At 49.9% G+C, this 22,330-nt stretch overlaps 1 protein-coding gene across 2 annotated transcripts in view; it reads right to left on the bottom strand.

The window, feature by feature from the left end:
• Window positions 1-22,330, bottom strand: part of mthfd1l (methylenetetrahydrofolate dehydrogenase (NADP+ dependent) 1 like) — a 95,049-nt gene that overhangs the window by 28,514 nt on the left and 44,205 nt on the right. For both annotated transcript variants that reach the window (XM_035420182.1, XM_035420181.1), the window contains exons 10-20: window positions 21,362-21,459; window positions 20,756-20,929; window positions 19,312-19,448; window positions 18,603-18,649; window positions 17,772-17,879; window positions 17,037-17,111; window positions 14,980-15,082; window positions 13,696-13,772; window positions 13,444-13,584; window positions 9,605-9,673; window positions 4,756-4,867 (exon numbers count right to left, since the gene is read on the bottom strand). In XM_035420182.1, coding sequence (XP_035276073.1) covers window positions 4,756-4,867; window positions 9,605-9,673; window positions 13,444-13,584; window positions 13,696-13,772; window positions 14,980-15,082; window positions 17,037-17,111; window positions 17,772-17,879; window positions 18,603-18,649; window positions 19,312-19,448; window positions 20,756-20,929; window positions 21,362-21,459 — 1,141 coding nt within the window. The remainder of the gene's footprint in view (window positions 1-4,755; window positions 4,868-9,604; window positions 9,674-13,443; window positions 13,585-13,695; window positions 13,773-14,979; window positions 15,083-17,036; window positions 17,112-17,771; window positions 17,880-18,602; window positions 18,650-19,311; window positions 19,449-20,755; window positions 20,930-21,361; window positions 21,460-22,330) is intronic.

The raw sequence follows: 22,330 nt of genomic DNA, 5'->3' as shown, positions 1-22,330 counted from the left end.
GGAGACCCAGCTCCTTTTTCACTGCAGATACGCTGGTATGCCTTAATTATGGAACTACAGTCTGAGAGACTGCTGACATCAAACGCGTGTGTGTGTGTGTGTGTGTGTACTGTGTCTGTCTGTGTGTGTGTGTGTGTCTGTGCGTGTGTGTGTGTGTGTGTTTCTGTGTGTGTGCTGCTGCTGGTGTGTGCGTGTATGTGTGTGTGCGCGTGTATTTGTACATGTGTGTGTGCTGCTGGTGTGTGTGTGTGTGTGCGTGCGTGTATTTGTACATGTGTGTGTGCTGCTGGTGTGTGTGTGTGTGTGTGTGTGCTGCTAGTGTGTGTGTGTGCTAATATACCCACTAATATAGTTTGATTTTATGGTTTTTGATAATGTATGTATCTATATACATTATACATATAGATACAGATATGCATTTTATATATGTATATACTCACACGTGTATACACACAATGTCTAATGTTGATTCAACTCTAACAGAGTACAGAGTCCAATAGGGACCATATTTGCTCTATAAGAGTGGATTTAACACTGAATATTTTATTGCGTATATTGTGTCGGTTGAATATTAATTCAACTCTTGACGGATAACATTTCGTCCCACTCAGGAATTTGGGACCAAATGCTATCTGTAAAGAGTTGAAGGAGGACCTCAGATCCACCAGACCACTGAGGCTAGGGGGAGGCTGGGGGGGGGTGTTGTCTCTGCATGTTCTTGAGAGTTAGATCAGTTTTCACAAGTAACACTTAAAAAAAAAAATTTCCCCAGTACTGTCGAAGTACAGTTTTGGGGAGGGGGGGGGGGGGGGGTCTCGTACATTGTTGACGTTTTCAAAATTCACTCCCCTCCGCCTTTAAACAAACGCACCCAGCCAAAAAAAAATCCAGTCCATCCCTCGAGCCAAGCCAGCCCTGCGGTTTCCACCTGCATCGCCTTACAAGGCCCGAAAACTGCAAGCCCCCCCCCCCCCCCCCAGTTTTGAAGAGGGTCGCTTTGTTTGGACCAGATCTCCAGTGGCAACGAGGTTCAAACAAACAGGGGGGCGCCGCTTAGGGATGATCCGAAATGACTGGCTGGACGGGGGGCGCCCCCCCCCCCCAAAAAAAAAACCGCACGTGTGTTCCCCCCAGCTGAGTGACAGCTTGTTCCTGCTCAAACCCCCTTTCCACATCTGCAGCAAAATAATTAAGCCAATAAATCCACTACTCGCGTTTTGGAGGGGGGGAGGTGTCCTCGCTAGCTCTTGTTAACGATTATACAAACAAACCTCATTTTTTTTTGTAAACATTACAACTGGGCTTCACCCAGAAACTGAAGCCCGTGGCTGACCTCAGGCAAGAATGTTGCTTCTCAAGGGGTAGACCCCTTTTCAAGAAAAAGTCCTCAAGATATACAACTCTGTATCAAGGACAAGTGAAACAAATATGCGGGTCGTTGCAGTTAGGACACTTTTGTGGAAAATAAGTGGCTTACAGTCCAAGTCCAAATTGCTCACTTCCGCTCAGAAGTCAAAAACACGCGTGTGCAGTCCGTCATACGTGTGCACCCTCTGCAAAGAACTCTCTAATTACTCGGCCATCGCAAAAATGTCTGACATGCGAGCCGTCCGCACTTTGAAAACAGATCCGTAGTGCGAAGCGGTTGTAAAATGACTGTGTTTTGGCCTGGCTGGATGGGCCCCGACAGGATTTCTGTGAACTGAACTGAACTTGAAAGTACCCCCCCCCGCCACCCCCCACCCCCACCTCCCCTCCCCCCACACAACAGGAAACTTATTAAATGCAGGCCCAAAACATGGATCTTTTTTTTTTTTTTCCCTCCAAATCAGTTATTTCGATTTGATTGATTTTATAGACGATGCGACAAGCTCTTTAATAGTGCTCTTTAATAGCGCCCCCAGGGCCCTTTTTAAACAAAGAGTAAATATGGAAACAGTAAATCAGAATCGTCTAAAAGTCCAGTCTAAGAAAAAACAGGCTCATTAGAAAAGTCAGGCAAAGTCTTAAGAAATGATCCTCAGAGAGCCAGTCGTAGCTGCATTTGTACTGTTGCTAGGAGCCGATAGGAGCAGACCAGCTAAGAGCTCATGTGACCGATTCCCTCCCACCGGGTTCTGAGCAAATGGAGTCCATTTTAGGTTTCTGGGTCAACAGTGTTAACCGTCAATAACATGGTTATTGTGATTCATTCTGTGCTATACGGTTGCGTTTTGCCTGACGTTTTGCACGGTTCACGCCCCAAAATTCAATTCATGTGGTAGTCAGCGATCTTGGATAACTTGTCGTAACGTTCTGTTATTTTACAACTTGTCGTCAATTATCTAATTATCACCTTGAAGTCAATGATTGACACCTAAGTAGCCTGCAGCACACTGATGATCCTTCACACACTTTTAGAAGTTTTATAAATTGGGAAAATAATAACTGTAGGATAAGGACCAATAATCGACACATTATTAAACCGAAAGGACAGAGAAACATTTTTAGACACTGGATATGTGTGTGTCAGCATAGTTGAAGGCAAGCCCACCAAGCACATTTTTCAAAGTGCACTACTATAATTCACACAGTAATCTTGCAAATGTATCACCAAAAAATCCTCTGTGACAGTTTAATGAAGGCAAAAAAATCCTCATCAATATAATTTTGGCTGAACACACAATCAGGATTTATTCCACTTGAAAAGGTGAATTCTGATTTCTGCAGTGATATAACATCAGCTACGGGTTCCAGACCTTTGGAAGTCACACTCAAGGAGAACAGAATCCTTGGCCAAGACGAGAAATAACTATGACAGTAAATATGTGAGATGTTATCTGGATATTTCCACCTCGTTCCTCTGAAGGAGTTTCAGGCCAGGAGAAGGAGCTTCGTTCACCTGGTTCCAGGTAGAGCGTCCAACCTCTAATCAGAAACTCCAAAGAATGTCAACTTACTCCAGAAGAACAATTTTTCAGGGCACACGGTGTCCCTGTATCTCAGAACTGCCAGACATGGAAACATCCCCGCGGTCTCTCGTAGAGCCAGCTCTTAGTGCAGGGAGTGCATCTGGCTAAGCCAAGCCTTCACAGATCTCTTTGAGAGTTTCGAAGGGTCTGCTGGATTTTGCTTTCACCCTGAGATCCCTAACAAATTCAGAGCCACAAAACCAGGTGTGGAGAGGTAACAGTGAGTTTGTCAAATGTCTTAATGTGTGAGCTGTGCTCCAGAACCACACATGAGCTACATTCCAGAACCACACAGCATGAGCTGGGCTCCAGAACCACACTACATGATCTGCGTTCCAGAACCACAGAGCATGAGCTGTGTTCCAGAACCACACTACATGAGCTGTGTTCCAGAACCACAGAGCATGAGCTGTGTTCCAGAACCACAGCGTGAGCTGTGTTCCAGAACCACAGAACATGAGCTGTGTTCCAGAACCACAGTGTGAACTGTGTTCCAGAACCGCAGAACATGAGCTGTGTTCCAGAACCACAGCGTGAACTGTGTTCCAGAACCACAGAACATGAGCTGTGTTCCAGAACCACAGCGTGAGCTGGGACAGACATCCATCCGACATGCTGTGGACGATGAGAGCGCCAGTGGGGCCCGGACTCTGATTTAGCGTTCTTGCGCCGCGCGCTGGCTCGCTCGTCCCTCTCTGCGCTAAGAGCAACACTCCCAGCGGGGCGCGGAGCACGCTCGCCGTATATCACACAGGACCGCGTCACGTCGCCTGGACGTCTTCCACCGCAGAGACGAGCCTCAGCATCAGAGCCAGGCAGCAGGAAACAGAGCGCCCCCCGGCCTCCGCTCGGCGATAAGAGGCCTCGCCGCGTTTCTCAGTGAGAACGGCTGCAGCATTTCATTTCATTTTTTTTTTTACGGCCTGCAACATTTTCTTTGCTCGCTTTTTTGATCCTGCACCCTTCTTTTGAAGTCAGGAGTGCCAAACTCGCCAAAAGTCTCGGAGGGCCGCGGTGCCTGATTGGTCTTTACCGACTTCCTGTTAATCAAAGGAATGTTTACGGCTTGGAAGCAATGGAAGCCAAGGTGTGTGGAGTCTGCAGCCAAGTAACGACTGACCTAATGAATTAATCTCTTTAAGTGCTGAAGTGTGGCTCAAACCAGCAGACACTGGACTCCTGCAGGACTGGAGTGTTAACACCCCGGCCCAAACACCAGCGGCGTCGCGATCGGGAATCGCCTTGACAACCGCCTGACAGCACCGACAGTCCCGGGCCAGGCCTGCACTTCCTGGCGCTCGGTTACAAATTTCCTAAAATTCTCTCAAAATGACAGCATGGCTAAAGATGCTCGCTGTAGGTGACACTTACAGGGAGCACGCGATTCGCACGCACACGCACAAAAAAAAAAACAACAAAAAGAGAAGAAGTTCCAGCTGTGTTAAATAATGGAGCGTTTCCTAATCTGACGCAACACGCTTCCTCGACCGGATCGGGGGACGGGGGGACTGCGGATCCAAATAAGAGAGGGTGGGTGAAGGTCACCCTGGGGGGGGGGGGGGGGTCGCGGGGGTGGGGTCACGGGACGGCCCTGCTGAGATTCGGGGGTGCGCATGTCCCCGTCGTGTGGAACGCGCGGTCGGAGCTGTCCGGCAGGCCGAACAGGAAGCCTGACCTCCCGGTGGCGGCGGTGACGACGCGGTACAGGAAACAGATGCGTGCGGGGACAACGAGGACGACGGGGGGGGGGGGGGGGGGGGGGGGTTGGGGGATGGGGGGTGGAGTGGGGGGGGGGTTTGCTCACCTACGAAGCCTTCCTCCCCCACCAGCTTCAGAGCCAGCTTGTCGGCCAGGACGGACGAGTTGCCGTGGGCGATGTTGGCGAAGGGGCCGGCGTGGACGAACACTGGCGTGCCCTGGAATGGGGGGGGGGTGGATGTGTGGGGGGGGGGGGGGGAAAGGAAAGAGAAGACAGGTCGCATTAATAAAGGGATGGATTCTTTCCCAGAAAGGATGCAAGGCACCCCGTTAAGGAGGAATACAGATTGACATGTCACCGGCGTCTCAAGGAAGCCTTCCATCCAGCTGAAGGGGAAGCGATCCATCTTTGGGTGGCAACCCAAATTCCCTTCTGCACATTCACTGCCACCTCCAGCAGCATCAATAATTCACATGCTAATTACTGGGCTTAAATGGCATCCCTGAGAGGAAATTAACTAGGCCAAGGGACAGGGCTGGATGGATTTTAAAAATCATATTAGTCTTGTGAGGTCAACTGAGGTATTTCCCTACTAAGGATGGTCATTTCTGAAGATGAGACTGGATGCATTTCAAATTTGTTCCCACATTGAGCGTTAGATATATAACCATGCAATGTGACTGCGTCCTTATATAGGGGGAACAGCCCCATCCTCTCAACGTAAAAGCGTCAGGTTGTATGTGCACGCTTTCGATCTTTCACTCTCGCCTCAACCTGCCAGCAGTCGTCCAGGCGACTGCAACGTCCGTCTATTGTACGCGAAACGCCTGGGGTTTTGAAGAGACCTTTCTCCCATCGCGGATGACACCGGTTCAGAGATGATGACCGGGGTCAAACAGGAAACGGATTGCGTAAATAATGTGACTCTTCACGTCCACGGAAAAAAAGAGAGAAGGCCGTACATTCGCCCGTGGGAGATACCAGGGGGGCAAAAAAACAGGAAACCTGGTTTCGACTTTGTTCTCTCCCCGAGAGATATTTTTTTCCCATCACCCCACACCACCATTATCATTCCGACATGGAACTGAATTCGGCCAAACAAGTTCAGAGATCATTCCCAGCTATCCTACAATCAGGATGAAAGGGGGGGGAGGTGCATGGGAAATAGAGATGGGGAAAAGAAGGTATGATTTTGAGGAGGGGGGGGGTGGTTGCAGGTTCAAATCATGGCAGTGCTAGTCCTTCAACCCGCACCGGTAATGGGTCACGTTTTCAGTTTGGCCCTAGCACAAAGGTCAGGGAACTGTGTTTGTAAGAGAGAGTTTGCAGGTTTGAATCCCTAGTGAGGCTCTGCCATTGTAACTGTGAGCCAGGTCCTGATAAGCTGAACTGTTTCACTAAATATCCAGCTGTATGATGGTGCTGTATGCAAAAAAAGAAAAGAAAAAGTGACCCACAGTCACTCTGAATTAAGAGCATTTGCGAAGCACTTCAGTGTAAACATAACAAGTGTCACTCTGGATCAAGTTCTCTGCTAAACAATCCACATACACACACACACACACACACATACACACACGCACACGCACACACACACTACACACACACACACACACATACACACACACATACACACACGCACACACACACACACACACACACACACACACACACACACACACACTACACACACACACACACACACACACACACACACACACACACACACACACACACGCTCTGGTTGAAGCCCTTTATGCAGTTGCTTGTGGAAGTAGCCGGCTGGGACATTCTGCGGACCATATGAGCCTGGCTTTGCTATGAGCAGCCTGCACCACGGCCTCACTGCACGCCCCAAAATCCCCCCCCGCCCCCCGCACGATTACTCATCCACTTTGACTCTTACACCCTGGATTTTCCGCTGTGATGGCCTGGCCTTACTCCAAGCTCCAGGGGGCGCTGTGATTTTTATGGCGTAGGAATCATGTGTGGGCTATGCAAGATCCCAGCATTCCTTGAGATGAGGGTGGGGTGGGGTGGGGTGGGGTGGGGGGGGGGCATACCCCTCCTACATCTTCCTTCCAGTCATAACCCACACCAAAACCCGAAACAGAGTGTGCTCACTGCTCTCTGGGGAGGGGGCTGTCCCGAACTCTCGGTCAGGTCCAGCTGTGTGTTTCTTAAAAAAAAAAAAAATTAAAAATTTTTTATGCTTGATGGTATCGTTTGGTTGTCTGACTGGAATGCGCGAACTGCAGCAGCCCGACTCGTAAAATGTCCGATTCATTTATCGCCGAAAAAGAGGGGGGTGGGGGGGGCAGTGGAGTTTTTATAAATCAAATTTACTAATGACGGATATGGCATTTTATGAAGATGGAAAACATTTTTCCCCAAATTAAAAACATAAAAAAAGAATAAAAAATATTTTGGAGGAATATTGTACATGGCTGATGAGCCAGGACCGCAAGTTTTTACCGTAGGTTTTGTAGGGAATTTTGGAAAGACTCGTGCCCATGGAATGACATGGAAAATGGGGATGGCCTTGCACCACTGGTCACTCTCTAAGCTATAATCCATTCTCCTTATCTTTATATTTTACCAACCAGCCCTCTGGATAAGTTACACACATGGTTTGGAGATTTCTATCTGACATTTTTTCCGGAATATCTAGACCATTTAAATGGCTACTTAACCTTTAAGTCTTACAAAGATCTGGGAGTATCTGTAGACCAGACAGAAAAAAACCTCTTGCACCATAAAATAAACTGACAGTACAGCCATGAAATATTTACAGTCAGTATCCTCTCAGAAGCCTGAAATATTTACATGCAATATCCCCTTGGAAAACGCCCGTGGTCATCCGAGGACCAAGCAGTCTGATCAAAAGGTCTCCTCCTCCTCCTCCTCCTCTTCCTCGCAACGAGAAATAACCGTGCTCAAAAAAAAAAAAAACAGTGCGGATAAATCAACGTCCTGCCTCTTTCCAAAAAAACGCGTAACGTGCTTTATTATTATTTTCATCATTTTTTTTATAGGCCAGTCAAGTGCGGATAGAACTTGGTGAAAGGATGTTATCTTTCGGTGGTTTTTTTAATTTTTACGAGGAGGTTGAGGGACGCCAGGACTACTCAGCCGGGAAGCACGTGGTACTGCAGGAGCGTCTCGGACGAGCCCTTTCCAAATCAAACCGAAGGGCTTGGGGCTTGAGAGCACGTGGATCTGTGGCCACAGAACAGCAGGCCTCTACACTCCTCAGCAACCCCCCCCCCCCCTTACCAAAACACAATGTAGCCAATATACTGTGAATACGTGGACTTTTTGGACAATATAATAAATACATTTTACAGTGTAGTTAAAATAATTATAGGCCACACACTGTATCTGAAACAGTTTTTAAAAAATAAAAAATTTTTAGGGCTTTTTCAGAGTTATCGGACAGCACGGTGTAGAGAGACTGGGAGAACGGGGAGCTAGCGGGAGGCACGTGACGGAGGTCGTGCAGCCGGATTCGAACCCGCAGCTCACAGTGAGCACGTGGACGGCGCTGAACAGGCGAACGCCAGGAGACACCCCAAAAAAGACGAAATTTTAAGTCAATGTTAAGCTAACGTCTGTGTTTACTCCACCACCTCTGCTTTGAGTATGAACTCAGCTGTGGTGCTGGTGGGTGGCATTGTGCCGTTTGGGGGAGGGGGGGGGGGGTTTGTTGGTGTGGTGTGGGGGGGGGGGGGGGGTTATTAGAAGGCCCTCGGTACGAGCAGCACAGGGGAACATCATTTAGGACGTGTGATTATTGGGCCCCGCGTGAGCCCGCGTTCGAGCGTGTTGTTTTTAGGGGGTAAGATGAAGCCCCTGCCGCGCGGGACACCGAGGTTCAGGCGCTCGCTCTGATTCCTGCCTGTCGTCCCGTCTCGTCCCGTCCCGTCCCAGGTCCATCTGTAAAAACAACGGCCTGGCCCCCTTCTCCCTCTGCGCCACGGGGGTACGGGGGGGGGGGGGGGGGGTCGGGGGCGGAGTAGCGTTCCCATGCACCAAGCAGAGCGGGGCCCTCCCTCACCGGCTCCCGTGCAAGAAACACAGGAAGCGCGGGCAGGAAAGGTTTCACAAAACACGCCGCTGCTTTTTTTTCTCTCTCTCTCTCTCTCTCCCCCCTACGGACGCATGCGGAAAGAAACCTGTCCCCATTCCAGATTTGTATGCACTGCAGGAGTAGGGACACGAGAAGAGGCCACGTCGTTTTAGAAAGTGTCTTTCCGTGCGAAGAACTCTCCGAACGTTCGCTTAGCTGTGTTGTGACAGTTTTTTTTCCTCCTCCCCACATCCCCCCACCCCCTCAGTCTCAGGACCCTTATCAGGTCATCGAGCCACTCTCAGCCCATCCCCTTCCTGCTTAGCATGTCATTTAACATGAGGGCGTTTCCAAAAAATGGAGGGGGGGGGTGGGTTTGGATCTTAGGGTTGGATCTTGGGATCCGGGATCACAGGACTCCTGGGATAATTCTAAGTCCGGTCCCCCGAGAAAAAAGAACACAGGAACCCGGAATTCTTATATTCCTGGAAATGGGGGAAATCTTAATATGCGATCCGTAGTTCTGTGGGATTCCATGAAAAAAACTGAAGTACAGACATGAGAAAGAGAGAGAGCAAGAGAGGCAGGGGGAGAATGAGTGTGCGAGATCCTCTACATAAATTAAGAATTATGTGTCAGACCAGGGGACCAGTCTAGTTGCCCCTCTCTGCACTTTTCTGTCACCAAAACATTCTAAATCCTGGGTGGAGGTGCTGCAGCAGTGCTTTCCAGCAGGAACGACACTTGACCTGATCCACTTCAGTACGTACCCCGCTGCACATACAGCCATGTGAACAGAGTACTGCGCAGCTCTCTGTTATTGGCTTAAAAGCGGCGGAAAACATTCCACCGCAGCCGCCGCGCTCCAACTTTTCAGCGACTCACCTCGAGCGTCTGCATCAGCGTGGGTTTGATGGCGTCCTTCATCAGCACGGCGAGAGCCCCAGTCACACCCTGAGAGAGGAAGAGAGACAGAGAGAGAGAGAGAGTCACCAAAAAGAGACCATGCAGTCCCCCCCTGCAACAGCCCTGTGGCCTCATTAATAAAAAAGCAGGATTTTGGGGTATTCCTGCATCTCCAACGCCCCTCACACCCTCCCCCCAAATCCACTCCCACTCCCAAATCACCAACTCAACAAACAGTGACATTAAGGTCCCTCCTGCTCCACTGGAAATATTTCACTGACATGAGCAGCCATTTTTTTTCTCTCACTATCTCCCCGCCCCCCCCCTTTTTGTCCAGACCCCCCTTTTTTGTTTAAGGGGGTCTGGACAGCTTCAGAGAATGGAAAGACATCCTTGAAGAACAGCGGGTTTATCTTCGGGGGGGGGGGGGGGGGACTCGCACAGCTGTCCTAGACCGAGCCGAAGCTGCATCAGCAATCAAACCAGATACAGATGTCACAGATTTCGGGACCGAGCCCACCCCGAGTCTCTCGGAAATGCCTACCCCCTACACCCCCCTACACCCCCCCCACCACGGCACCACCCCCCCCCCCTCCCCCACCAACGCCTCCCAGGCCGCAAACACATCACGCCCAATTCCCCCCCCCAAAGTGCATACTCCAGTGATTCAATCAAACGCGTCGCCCTTACAACAACCATTTGGGATACCGTAAAAAGATGAGGCTATAAAAGACGAGAAAGAGAGAGAAGAGAGAGTGATGTTGTCACGAGGAAGACCAGCTTGGGCGGTCTCTCTTTCCCGTGGCTACGGGGCGAGCAAGGAGAACCGCGTCCTTCCGGACTTCCCGCCAACTTCTGCTCCTCATCGTTTAATCAGCCTGAGTGACCTGACACTTTAGCTAGCTATCGCTACGTTCGTGAACGCTAACCGTCAACCGCCCTCCAAGAGTGGCCTAAGCATCAAGATAATCAGTCTGAGGTTATAAAGGGTCTTTTCAATGCCAAATTGTAGCAACACACTGGTCTTCTGCAGTTACACTGCCAATATTTCAGGGCAATATCTGGTTATCATATCCATAAATGATTCATGGTTCTTATCGTGGAGCAAAAATGCAGAATGTATGCTTTCGTAACTTTTTGTCCATCCAAAAATATGAAGTGCCCTTTTCCAACATTTACAATAATGGACTTGCTGGCAGAAGCAATGCGTGTAATAAATTTATTCTAAGCCTCTCAATTCATTTCTGACATGCACAGTGGGGTGGGGATATGTCTACTGCGTCTCACAAGGGCTTTAGGACCCTGTAATATAAATGCCAAGTCCATACAACTTTTTTTTCCCTCTCACAAAAGATGCTGGAGGCCTAATTTTAAGAATAACGACGCAAATGGGAAAAGTCAAAATGGAACAAGTTCCATCTACAGGGTCACAAAGATGAAAAGAAAACCAAAATGCACAACCGGCTTATCAGACAGTCCCATGACATCACCAGCAATACATCATTTCCCTTTTGGTGAGTTCCAAGTGCTATAAATCGTAAATGCTGATTTGTTTAGGCGATTAATTCAGTGAGGGTTGGGGGAAGCTTTCATCATAACTCAGCTGACAATGAAACGGAGTTTTCACATCCAGGCAGAACGCGTTTGTAGCGACGCCTCTTTTTTTAAAAATTCCCCGTTATCCAAAAACTAGCATTTGGAAAGAATCAAGAGTTTCACCCACAGGACGCCCCAAGGGGGGTAAAAAACATGCAGACTTTCGCCATTTACTGGGGGGGGGGGGGATTTCAAAACGCTGCGTTCGTTCCGTCTGAAACCAATAAAGCCGTTGAGGCGGGAAGACGATGGCGAGGCCCCGTTGGCCCAGCGGGCGCGAAATCCGCCGTTTCCGGCGGTAACCGCAGACAGGTGTTCCCGAAATGAGACGTGCAGCGAGGCGGAGCGCCCGTCCCGAGTCGGCGGTTCTTTCAGAGCTCCGCGTCTCGACATCCGAAGTCTCGCACGTAACGGCGTTCATAAGCCTTCGTAAGCGTTAATAACTGTTCATAACCAGTACCATTACCGTTAATACCTCATTACCGCCAACAGTACATATTTAACTTTTGCATTTTAATTTTAACTTGAATTCCGCGGTTGCATTTGCAAGACTGATGAAATCCTTGTGTGACCCACTTACTGTATGTGAACGGGGGGGTGGGGGAGGGGGGGGGGTGGAGGCACTATTAAAGGGTGGAGGACTGTTATTAAACTCAAGCTAATAAACTGCAGAGAAAAATCGAAGGGAAAGATGTGGAAAGGTCACAGTTGGATCGCGGAGCGTTATAAAGCACAGCCCGAGGGCTCGTTCCAAACGCTTATTTTATCCGTCTCTTCGGTCCTTGACTGACCCGGAAATCGATCGAGGGCCGCCATTTTGAAGGACACTCCAAACCCATTAAATGCTCCCTGAAGGAGCTAAGAGGGAGGACCTAGGAGGCTCCCGAAGGACGCTTGAAGCAAGGAAACACGAGTGCATCCTTTGCGAAAGTTTTTTTTTTTTTTTTTTAAATGCGTGACATATAAATGATCGTCCTGTGGATCCACCGCTCCCCATCTGCAACGTCTGTAATTGACACGGGTTCAAACGCAGGCTCGAAAGAGCAAGGACGTTCCATTTGCTTAATTACACGTTTCCTCGATTCCTCCGTCCACGCGTCCTTTCCTTGCTTCCTTTCCTTGCGTCCTCCGACGGGTGGAGCCAAGGAGCTAGGAAAGGACGCAAGGAAAGGAAGCAAGGAGGTAAAAAAAAAAATAAAAATAAGTGATTGGAATGAGCCCAGAGTGTGCGAGCCTTCCACACGGCCGTTTGAAAAACCCGAACCCCGCGTGACTCAAAGCACACCGAACACCGGCAGAACCGACGGATTACCGGCGTGTTTACCACCATCGTGCGGCGCTGGCTTCCGCTAGCGGCTAACCGGCCTCGACTCCGTCCGCTACCGTTAAGTTACACACCCCCGCCCGCGCAGGAGAGCCACCGGCTGTTAACAGGCAGACCAGCACGGGAGAAGGGGGGGGGACAGGCAAAGAAAAAAAGAAAAAAGGAAAGCGAGCTCCTAAATCACAGAGCAAGCAGCGTGGCTGGTATGATTTATTGATGACTGGGAGGCAGTCTGCTGCTGGCCTGTTCTGCGTTCGCTCCCTCGCTATGGGAGGGCGTGGAGGTGAATTTAGGTTACGCCCAGGTCAGGAACGGGGGACTTCCCGCTCGCATCACTCCGCGCCTTCACCACGGTCAAAACACGCGAATTAAAAACGTGCTCCTCTGTTTAAAAAAAAAAACGGCTTTGAAAATGTTTGCGGACAGCTTTCTTAATCTTTTGCACAGTGTCGGGTTGTGACAAATACATGATTTAGAATGTTTTTCACTGAACATTCTAACGCTGATGTAACAGTCGCTGCTGGTGATTGAGAGCAATGGAGTTCTAGAACACTGACTTAGAATGTTGAAAAAACTTTTTTTTTTTTTTTTAAACTTGCTCTTCAAAGGGTTAAAAGGCAGTATTTCTGCAGCAGAAACATGACCCTCTTTTTATGGTATCTGGCAGTTATATGGAGCATCATATTCTGTTGAAGTATACCTCAGGTGTGATCCATCAGTTGCAGTTAGTACACCTGGGAGGGGGGGGGGGATTACCTATGAATGTAGACTACAGCCAAAGGGATTTTGGCTGTAGTCTACAGATCGGTCAAACGGATCGGTTCAGCCACCCCTGGCCCGGACCGGAAACCAGACAGGCTGAGCTCGGTTCTGTCACACTGGGCGCGTGCGTACGCACCAGGTCGTCCGCGGTGACGGGCCGTCCCGCCCGGCTGGTCCCCACCACCATGCGGCCGAGCCTCTCCTTCATGTCGGCCAGCCCGTCGGTCAGAGCCAGGATGGCCATGATCTCGCTGGCGACGGCGATGTCGAACTGGGTCTGCGGAGCGAGTGGGGGGGGGGGGGGGGGGGTATAAGGGTGAAACCGGGGAGAAGCATCGCCCCACCGAAACCGAACCGCCTTTTTCGGGTTAAAGGGTCACTCGCGTACCTCCCGCACGTGGCCCTTCTCGGTGTTCGCCTGTCCGACGGTTATCTTTCTCAGAAAACGGTCGTTGGTATCGACCACTGAGAAATGGGGGGAGAAGAAAAACAACATTTGTTAGGCGGTTTTGTGAAACAGATTGTGAACGTAATCCTACAATTTTCTTAACTGCATTTTCTATAATTGAATTCTATTTCAGTCTGTCTTCTTTGTTTGCACTGAACTCACAGAGCTGCAACTCAGTTGCGTTGTACTGGCACAATGACAGTAAAGGACCTGAAATGAATTGAATTCTAATGCTGATGTAGGAGACACTACTGGTGATTGAAAGCAAATAACTTATAGAACTCTGAATTAGAATTTAGAATTTTTTTTCCAAAAGCCTACTGTTCAGAGTTAAAGGCACTGAAGTCATTCAGCACAAACCATGAAAAAACAAAATGGCTGCTGCCATCTTGCCTTTTTCAAGAAAAATCGTTTGGACGGTCAGAACAAGTTCCTCTGGAAGAGAGGGGGGAGGGAAAGGTCAGTTTATATTAAAACTCGACCATGGTGAAGGGGAAAAACCGAAAATCTCGAGGTCCTTATCGTTGAATTTAACGGCCTGCACTTCAGGAGGAGCGTAGTTTCGCACTAAAACGAGGGGGGAGGGGGGCAGGGCAGGGCAGGGCAGGGGGGAGGTTGTGTTTATATTCCTTTTGTAGACCCTAAAGGAAAGCTGACTTTAATTTACTAGCCCCCCTCTCTAGACGTGCACTCCTGAACCTCAAGAGTAAATACCCCCATCAGTCAATGAGGACTTTCCATTGTGATCCTGGGGGGAACTAAGAACAACAGTGGTCCTCCTTCCCCCCACGTCTGTGCAAGGGGCACCCCCCGAAAACAGCTGGCTGTGGGACCCCCCTCCCTCCCAGCCTGCAGTAGGTTAGTGGTGTGGAGCAAACCGCCACATCGTTATGAACGCACCAATGGGGACGGGCGATCGTAAAAAAAATACGCCGCGCGTGTGTCTCACTGAGGGATTGTGGGGGATGCACTCACGCTCTCCTGACTCATCAGGGAACACGGGACGGCGTGCGGATGCCACTGACACCGGGGGGGCTGTGAGGGGGGGGGGGGGCGTTCCCTTTTTCATTTCCTCCCAATACACCTCCCCCTCCACCCACCCACCACCGCCACCACCACCACCCCCCACACTCTCACCTCCGATGGACACGTCTGTGGAATGTGCCCCCCCTCTTCCCCTCTTCCCCTCCCCCTCCCCGAAAACGCTGGCTGCCCCTCCCTTACCTCTCTGCCACGTGACCTTTCCGGGGTCAAGGTCGAGGCGCACGAACGAGCTGACCTCCGCCGGCGTCAGGGCGGCAGGGTCGGTCTTGCCGATGCCCAGCCGCTGCGGGAAGACAGAGAACACGCAGAGAGGCTCAATCACACGCCTATAATCACGCAATCACACGCCTAACATCACACAATCCACACGCCTACCATCACACAATCCACACGCCTAACATCACACAATCCACACGGCTACCATCACACAATCCACACGCCTAACATCACACAATCCACACGCCTAACATCATACAATCCACGCGCCTACCATCATACAATCCACACGCCTACCATCATACAATCCACACGCCTACCATCACACAATCCACACGCCTACCATCATACAATCCACACGCCTAACATCACACAATCCACACGCCTACCATCACACAATCCACACGCCTACCATCATACAATCCACACGCCTACCATCACACAATCCACACGCCTACCATCACACAATCCACACGCCTACCATCATACAATCCACACGCCTAACATCACACAATCCACACGCCTACCATCATACAATCATATGCTTAACATCTAGTACACGCGTGGTAAATCAGAGATATTGTTCTAGACTAGCGGTCCTCAGTCCTGCCCCTTGAACAGGTTTATTTTGGCAGGGGTACGAGCCGCTGTCCTCTCTCCGCCATGTGGGCGAACGAACGACCCCTGACCCTCCACCAGAAGACACTCAGCCTCACTGCCCTGTCGTTTCCAAGGGGATGCGCACTACGGCAACCCATTCTCACTTAAACTTATTTATTTATTTATTTTTTTTAACCCCTTTGTGAACCATCCCACTCACACCACTGCTGTGAGGACTTTTTTAACAGCCCCAGAGTCCCCACCCGATCTGGACGAATCCGGTTGGGACACCATGGAAACCAAAAAGAAAACAACAGAGCCTGAAACCATTACGGTCAAACAGAAGAAAAAAAGAAAAAGTGTTTCGGTGACTGCAAAGGGGAGTCAGTTACTGTCAGTACCAGCCCAGCCCAAAGGACACCGGCCTGCCCTCTTAAAACACCAGTCACAACCACAGAGCTTTACTGCCTCTGAGAGACCCATCCTTTTAGCGATGGGGAGGCGCTGCGGCTAGGGCAGTGAGAGTTATAACCAAAGGGGTTGCAGGCTTGAATCCAGGTGGGGGCGCACAGCTGCTGTGCCCTTGAGAAAGACGTCCGTGCTGAAGAGCTTCGTGGGACAGCCTCCAGGTTGACGGACCGATAAGATATGGTGGTGGGTGAGGTGAGTTCCCCTTCACTGTAAAGCACTTTGAGCATATGGAAAAGTGCTATATAAATGTAATTATTAATAATAATAATAATAATAATAAGATGCGTAAGGTCTAGATGACGGATCATTTGCTTCAGAAAACGATAATGTAATCCGTTGTTTTTCCCCTCCCCTGATCGCCCTGTTCTCTCTCCGGTTCCGTCTGGACGAACAGCACGCCCTCCGCGCTTATGAATGTTTCACGCCCCTGAACTTTTCAACTCGGGCACAGCGAAGCTGGGCTGTCCCCAAACTTCCTTCTGTTAGCGGATCCCAGCGAGCCGCCTCTGACTTTTGACTGGGCTTGTGCTCTCACTCAAATTCGACACAGTTCTAGTTATTTCGTCAGGTAAATAACGCAAAATTAAAGCAAAAAAAATAAATAAAACTGAGGATGGAAGTCCTCTATGCCCCTCAAAAGACCTTCACAGGCAAGATGATGTCCCGCTAAGCATTTTCATCGGAGGCCATTTGATTTCCTTCTCAACGAGGCCACCTACTGGCAGCCATCTGAAATGCATTTCCTAACTGACCGTACACATGCCATTTAAACCAATCAATAAAATTGATCACTTCGCTCATAAATTTACAAAGAGCACAGGGTAATAGATAGACAGACAGATTGATTGATTATCGTCCTCTGTGAGGAAATTCTTTTTCACGATCGGTGCCAAAAAATATGAACATATCGAATCATATAGACTAACAGCAAACTTTGACGTTGCACTTACCTGTAGTCTGGCTATCTGTATGGGGGAGAACCTTCTGGAACCGTTCACAGTGGGAACCAGTCTGTTAAACAAAGCCTGATAAGAGCGTGGGGAGGAGAGAGACAACCTGTCAGATTCGCACGTAAACCTGCGGTTCGTAGAAACACTCAGAACTCTGGATTACTCAGAAACAGGAGTCAGGGGTGACCCGTTCCAGAACCTTATCTTATTTTAAAGCAGGGCTGTCGAATCTTATCTGAGAAATGGCCGGCGTGGGTGCAGGTTTTTTTGCTTCAGCCCAGCAGTACGAGCTAATCGTACTCTTCAATCAAGACCTCGATAAGTTCAATCGAGTGTCATGCCGTTGGCCTAAAGCAAAAACATGCACCCACACCCTTTTCGGATAAGATTGGACAGCCCTGCTTTAAAAGCTATGTACTTGCTAGCTCTGTTTCTACGTGCGTCTAGGCTGTGTTCCAGTGTGTTAAATACCCAGAAGGCTGTGTTCCTGTGTGTTAAATACCCAGAAGGCTGTGTTCCAGCGTGTTAAATACCCAGAAGGCTGTGTTCCTGTGTGTTAAATACCCAGAAGGCTGTGTTCCTGTGTGTTAAATACCCAGAAGGCTGTGTTCCAGCGTGTTAAATACCCATAAGGCTGTGCTCAGGGGATGCGCTGCCCTCTTGGCCAGTGTTTGATTCGGCTCTAATTCGGCTGAGCCCCCCCCCCCCCGCCCCCCCCCGGGGTCTCCCGCTCACCTTGTCTGACTGCGTGGCCTCGTGCAGCATCCGGGCGTCCACGGCCGCCGCCACCAGGTTATTGGCGGCTGTGATGGCGTGAATGTCCCCCGTCAGGTGGAGGTTGAACTGCGGACAGACGACGGTCCGTTGGCCAAAAAAACCAACGTGGAAGTTCTCCGAATAAACGTACAAATACAACAACCGTCACCGGGAACTTTAGATTCTGCCTTCGAGCTAAAACTGATGTGTGCGTACGGATATGTGAATGTATATGTAAACGTACTCCAGCACATTGGATTTGAAATGAAACGATGAATATCAGACTAAAGTGCGGACGGTCAGCTCATCTCAGAAACCTGCCCGCATCGCTACCGTGGGCGAACATCGTGAAAAGCTGGACGTGTGTGTCTGTGCTCACGTGGACGTCCACGCCTCTGGAGCTTCGCAGAGGGTCACATTTATATCATTACTCTGCTCTAAATTGGAGGCCATCTTAAGAGACACAAGGCGATTCTGTTCAGCTCTTGGCCTTCACAAGATGGACCCAGAGCACGACACGCACCTAATAAAAGTCGCAAAATGGGCCAAAGGGGAGCGTTTACTAAATGCCGGAAGACCGAACCCGAGCGATTTGTTCTTTCAGAGTCTGCGAACGGCATCTGAGGTGAATCACAGGCACTGAAACAGAGAGGGGATGTCGCAGGAAATAAAGCTCCCCATGAAAAGCGATTTGTGCAGCTGCAGTGGAGCAGGGTCATGTGACAGGGTTCTGAAGCTACTGTGGGTGGGTGGGGGGGGGTGGTGGTGGTGGACCAGGTCATGTGACAGGGGTGACACAAGGCTGCTTACCTCCTCCATGGGGATGACCTGGGCGTAACCCCCTCCGGCCGCACCCCCTGTGAAGAGGGGATTGTGGGAAATGGTGGTTAGGGGCCACGTACTGCTCTTGACCGACTGACTCGCTCACTAAATGCTGCTAATCGGGTCTTTATTTGCTTAATTGGTCACGTTCCACCGCCTCTTACCAACGATCGCTGGATTTAGAGTGCCTACAGTGACACCATGAGGCTAAGGACTGAAATGCAGGTTAAATGTTTCCCCAGTCAAACGTTCAGGAAATACTCACAGCCCTAATAATCATAATAGCACTGAGGCGTGTTTTGTATTGTACAGAAGAACTGGCTCATATTGGTGACGCTAGGACAGGGATACTTTAAAAAAAAATAGTACTGCTGGATTTCCTCTCTATCTGAGAGTTCACTGACTGAATAAATCCACTGAATGTCATTGATTGCATAAGGCCAGAGATTTAACTCCGCTGGCGTTCCAGGTTTAAATCAGTCCTGTAGAGGGGAAAATGATAACCAGCAGCACTACTGGCCAGATCTGAGTATCACTGAACTGCACTCACAATAACAGGACAGTTTTATTTCCGTAAAAGCATTTTGTGCCACAGACCTGGATGAGAAGTTACATATAAGTAAATAAAGAAAGGATAAGTAAATAATAACGCAGCAGAACAGGCCGTATTGGGGTGCCAGGCTGTGGCGGGGCTCACCTTTGACCCCAAAAGTGGGCCCCTGGGAGGGCTGTCGCAGACAGGCGAAGGAGCTGAGCTTGAGGTGGGCCGTCAGGGCCTGGACCAGCCCGATGGTGACCGTGCTCTTCCCCTCTCCCAGAGGGGTGGGGGTTATCCTGGGGGGGGGGGGGGGGGCACAGAGAAGGGAGGGAAATTTTAAAGAAATGAATGCTGAGGAGGTCAGAATTGAACGTTACCCTCGGGCTATTTCTCCCGGGCACTTGTTGGCGCCCCAGTGCGGTCACAAGCAAAAGGGACCTGCGCACGGCTGTCCTCCTGAGTGCTGATTGGCTCTTTGCAGCACCCACATGGGGGGGGGGGTGCGCGTTCGGGGGGGGGGGGGGCAGTCAAGAACAACAGAGGCCCATCTGTGCAGCTGGGACTCCAGGCTTCCTTCTCGGGGGCTCGGTAGGGGATGGGTTTGGGGAAGGGGGGGGGCACAGGGGGGAACACGCTTTCTTGGCAGAGCTGTACAAAGGCATGTCTGCCGCTGACATTAATTTCGGCGGGGTCCTGGGTAACAAAGAGAGCACCAGGGGGGGGGGGGGGGGGGGCTCGGTTGTTCCCTCCAGTCCGCCAAAGTAGGGGCCCCCTCCTTCCCCAAAATTCTAGGAGCACAAGCCCCAACCTTGCCGGGTCCCCCCGTCCTATCAGACTCACTGCTATTCACGCAGAGATAAAAGGGGCGCACAGCACCCCCCTGAAAGGACCTGCCAAAAAGATAAGCCCCCCCCCCCCCCCCACCACCACCACCCCTACTTGTTTCAAAGGAACGGTAGTTAGCAAGGGGGGCGGGTCTATCGAACTGGGGCGGCGAGTTGAAAAGAAGCTCTCTCACTACATCGCTCCCACATTATGGCTCTGTGCCCGAGGGGGGGGGGGTTTGGGAGGGGGTGGGGGTCTGCATAATGGTCAGGATCATGTACCCACGGTAGCTGCGAGGGGGGGGGGGGGAAGAGGCAGCAGTGTTAGCGCACGCCATCTCATCCACCAATGGATGTTCAAAAAAAAAAAAAAAAAACACCAGATGAGATCTTCACTCTGCTATTGTACTGAAGCATTGCAAAGGGACAACAACAGTAAAATAGATTAAAAAGAAAATAAAATTAATAAAACAGACTTAAAAACAGAGCCACAAAACAAAGACCAAAGCAGGAACTTTAACTGAAAGCCGGTCTGTGCAGGTGAGGCTTAGAAGGGTCCACAGAGCCCATGGATCTGAAGTACAGAGGGAGGCTATTCCACAGTTTGGGGGCCACTGTTGCAAAACATGGTCCCCCCAAAAAACAATAACAATAATAATAGAGTTATTATTAGAGTTAAAAATGGAGTTATGGGTAACTGAGTTCCTTTCTGACCCACACCCATTCAGTGGCTTTCACGGAGATTGCAAAAGGATGATGGGAAGTGCGTCTTCACTCACCCGGCCACCAGCACATATTTCCCATCAGGCTGTGCTCTCAGGCGGTGCAGGAGGGACAGGCGCACCTTGGCCTTGGCGCGGCCGTAGGCTTCCAGCTCGTCCGACAGCAGGCCGATCTCCCTGGCGAGCAGGTCGATGGCCTTCGGCGTCTGGCCCCGCGAAATCTCGATGTCGCTGAGGGTTCGCCAAGAGACAGAGAAACGGTTTCAGACGGGCAAAAAAAAAAAGTTGTGTAAGTCTCTGGATAAGAGCGTCTGCTAAATGCCTGTAATGTAATGTAATGTAATGCATCTCTCCTGCTCACAGAGCACCTCGCTCAGTAATGAACCGCAGTGACAATGTTTCTCCACTAGAGGGCCAAAAGGCCATTCCATTGTCCATTCATTAGACAGGAGTGACATCACAACCACAAAATGGGTGGAGATACTGGAACTGATTGGAACCTTCTGGAACACAAAGCCAGTGACTGACATGACAGGATAGCCCCGCCCACTTTGGCACCGACCACGCCTCTCCCATTCCATCGCTGCCCATTCAGGACGAGTTAAAGGAGGCAGGTGAGAACGTTTGCGTCGGGAGCCGGGGGCGTGGCCAGGTAAGAGTTACCTGGGCACAGGTGAGAGAGGCTGCAGTTTGAGGCTGCGCAGGGTCCACGGCCGGTACTGCTGCTCCTGCATCCACCTGCGGCTGCTCTTCACCACATTCTGCAAGGGGGGGGGGGGGAGAGACACCACCTCACAAACCAACCCAAAATACTGACAAAGGGCCTGTGTCCCACCATCATCTGTCCCCAACTTTCACTTACAAAAAAACTGCAGGCCTTTCACTGTATTTAAAAAAAAAAAAAAAAAAAACCATTTTCCTGTCACTTGTTACCTGTTGCCCCATCCCTGCACTTCTTGGTAATTTGTATTTGTCCTAATACTGTAGCTTATTCTTCTGCCTAGTTGGCTTTGCAGATGTTAGACCAGAATACTGTTCATTGTTCTCGGCTAGAAATAGCTGTACAAAATAAGTAATTGTACCTTACTGAACCCGTGTTCAGCAGTTGTCTACGATCATGAAAATGCACTTTTTTGTACGTCGCTTTGGATAAAAGCGTCTGCCAAATGAATGTAATGTAATGTAATTATTCTTCACAGACTCAGTTCGGCAAATGAGTTTTAGGGATCGCTGCTGAACTCAAACCAAACTGCTTTTGCGAAGTAAAAACAATCGCCAGCGCTTGTAATTGTTTGACAGAGTGAAGGACAAGTGCTGATTGGCTCTCAGCCATAGCCTTTCACCGTGCTTACTCCCTGCAGTGCTCTGCTATGCAGATGTTTAACCGTCAGACACACATCTGACCTCCCTCTGGGTGTGATGCTGTTGGCAGGCTGCTTGGTTGCCATTTCAAGCTCAGATTTACATGTCATTCCAAAGGTGTTTCTTTGCAAAAAAATATATATAAACTGTGACCGCAAAGATTACATTCCTTACAAATGTTTAAAATGTTTATGAATTGTATCTTTCATCAAGTATCTATTTTCACTATATGTGCTGTGGATACGATAGTTTTCCCAAATAACACAGTCA

This window comes from Anguilla anguilla, chromosome 6, assembly GCF_013347855.1.
Source record: "Anguilla anguilla isolate fAngAng1 chromosome 6, fAngAng1.pri, whole genome shotgun sequence".
NCBI classification, from domain to species: domain Eukaryota; kingdom Metazoa; phylum Chordata; class Actinopteri; order Anguilliformes; family Anguillidae; genus Anguilla; species Anguilla anguilla.
Note: the sequence above shows the minus strand (reverse complement) of the source record. Positions and strands in the feature narration are given on the sequence as shown.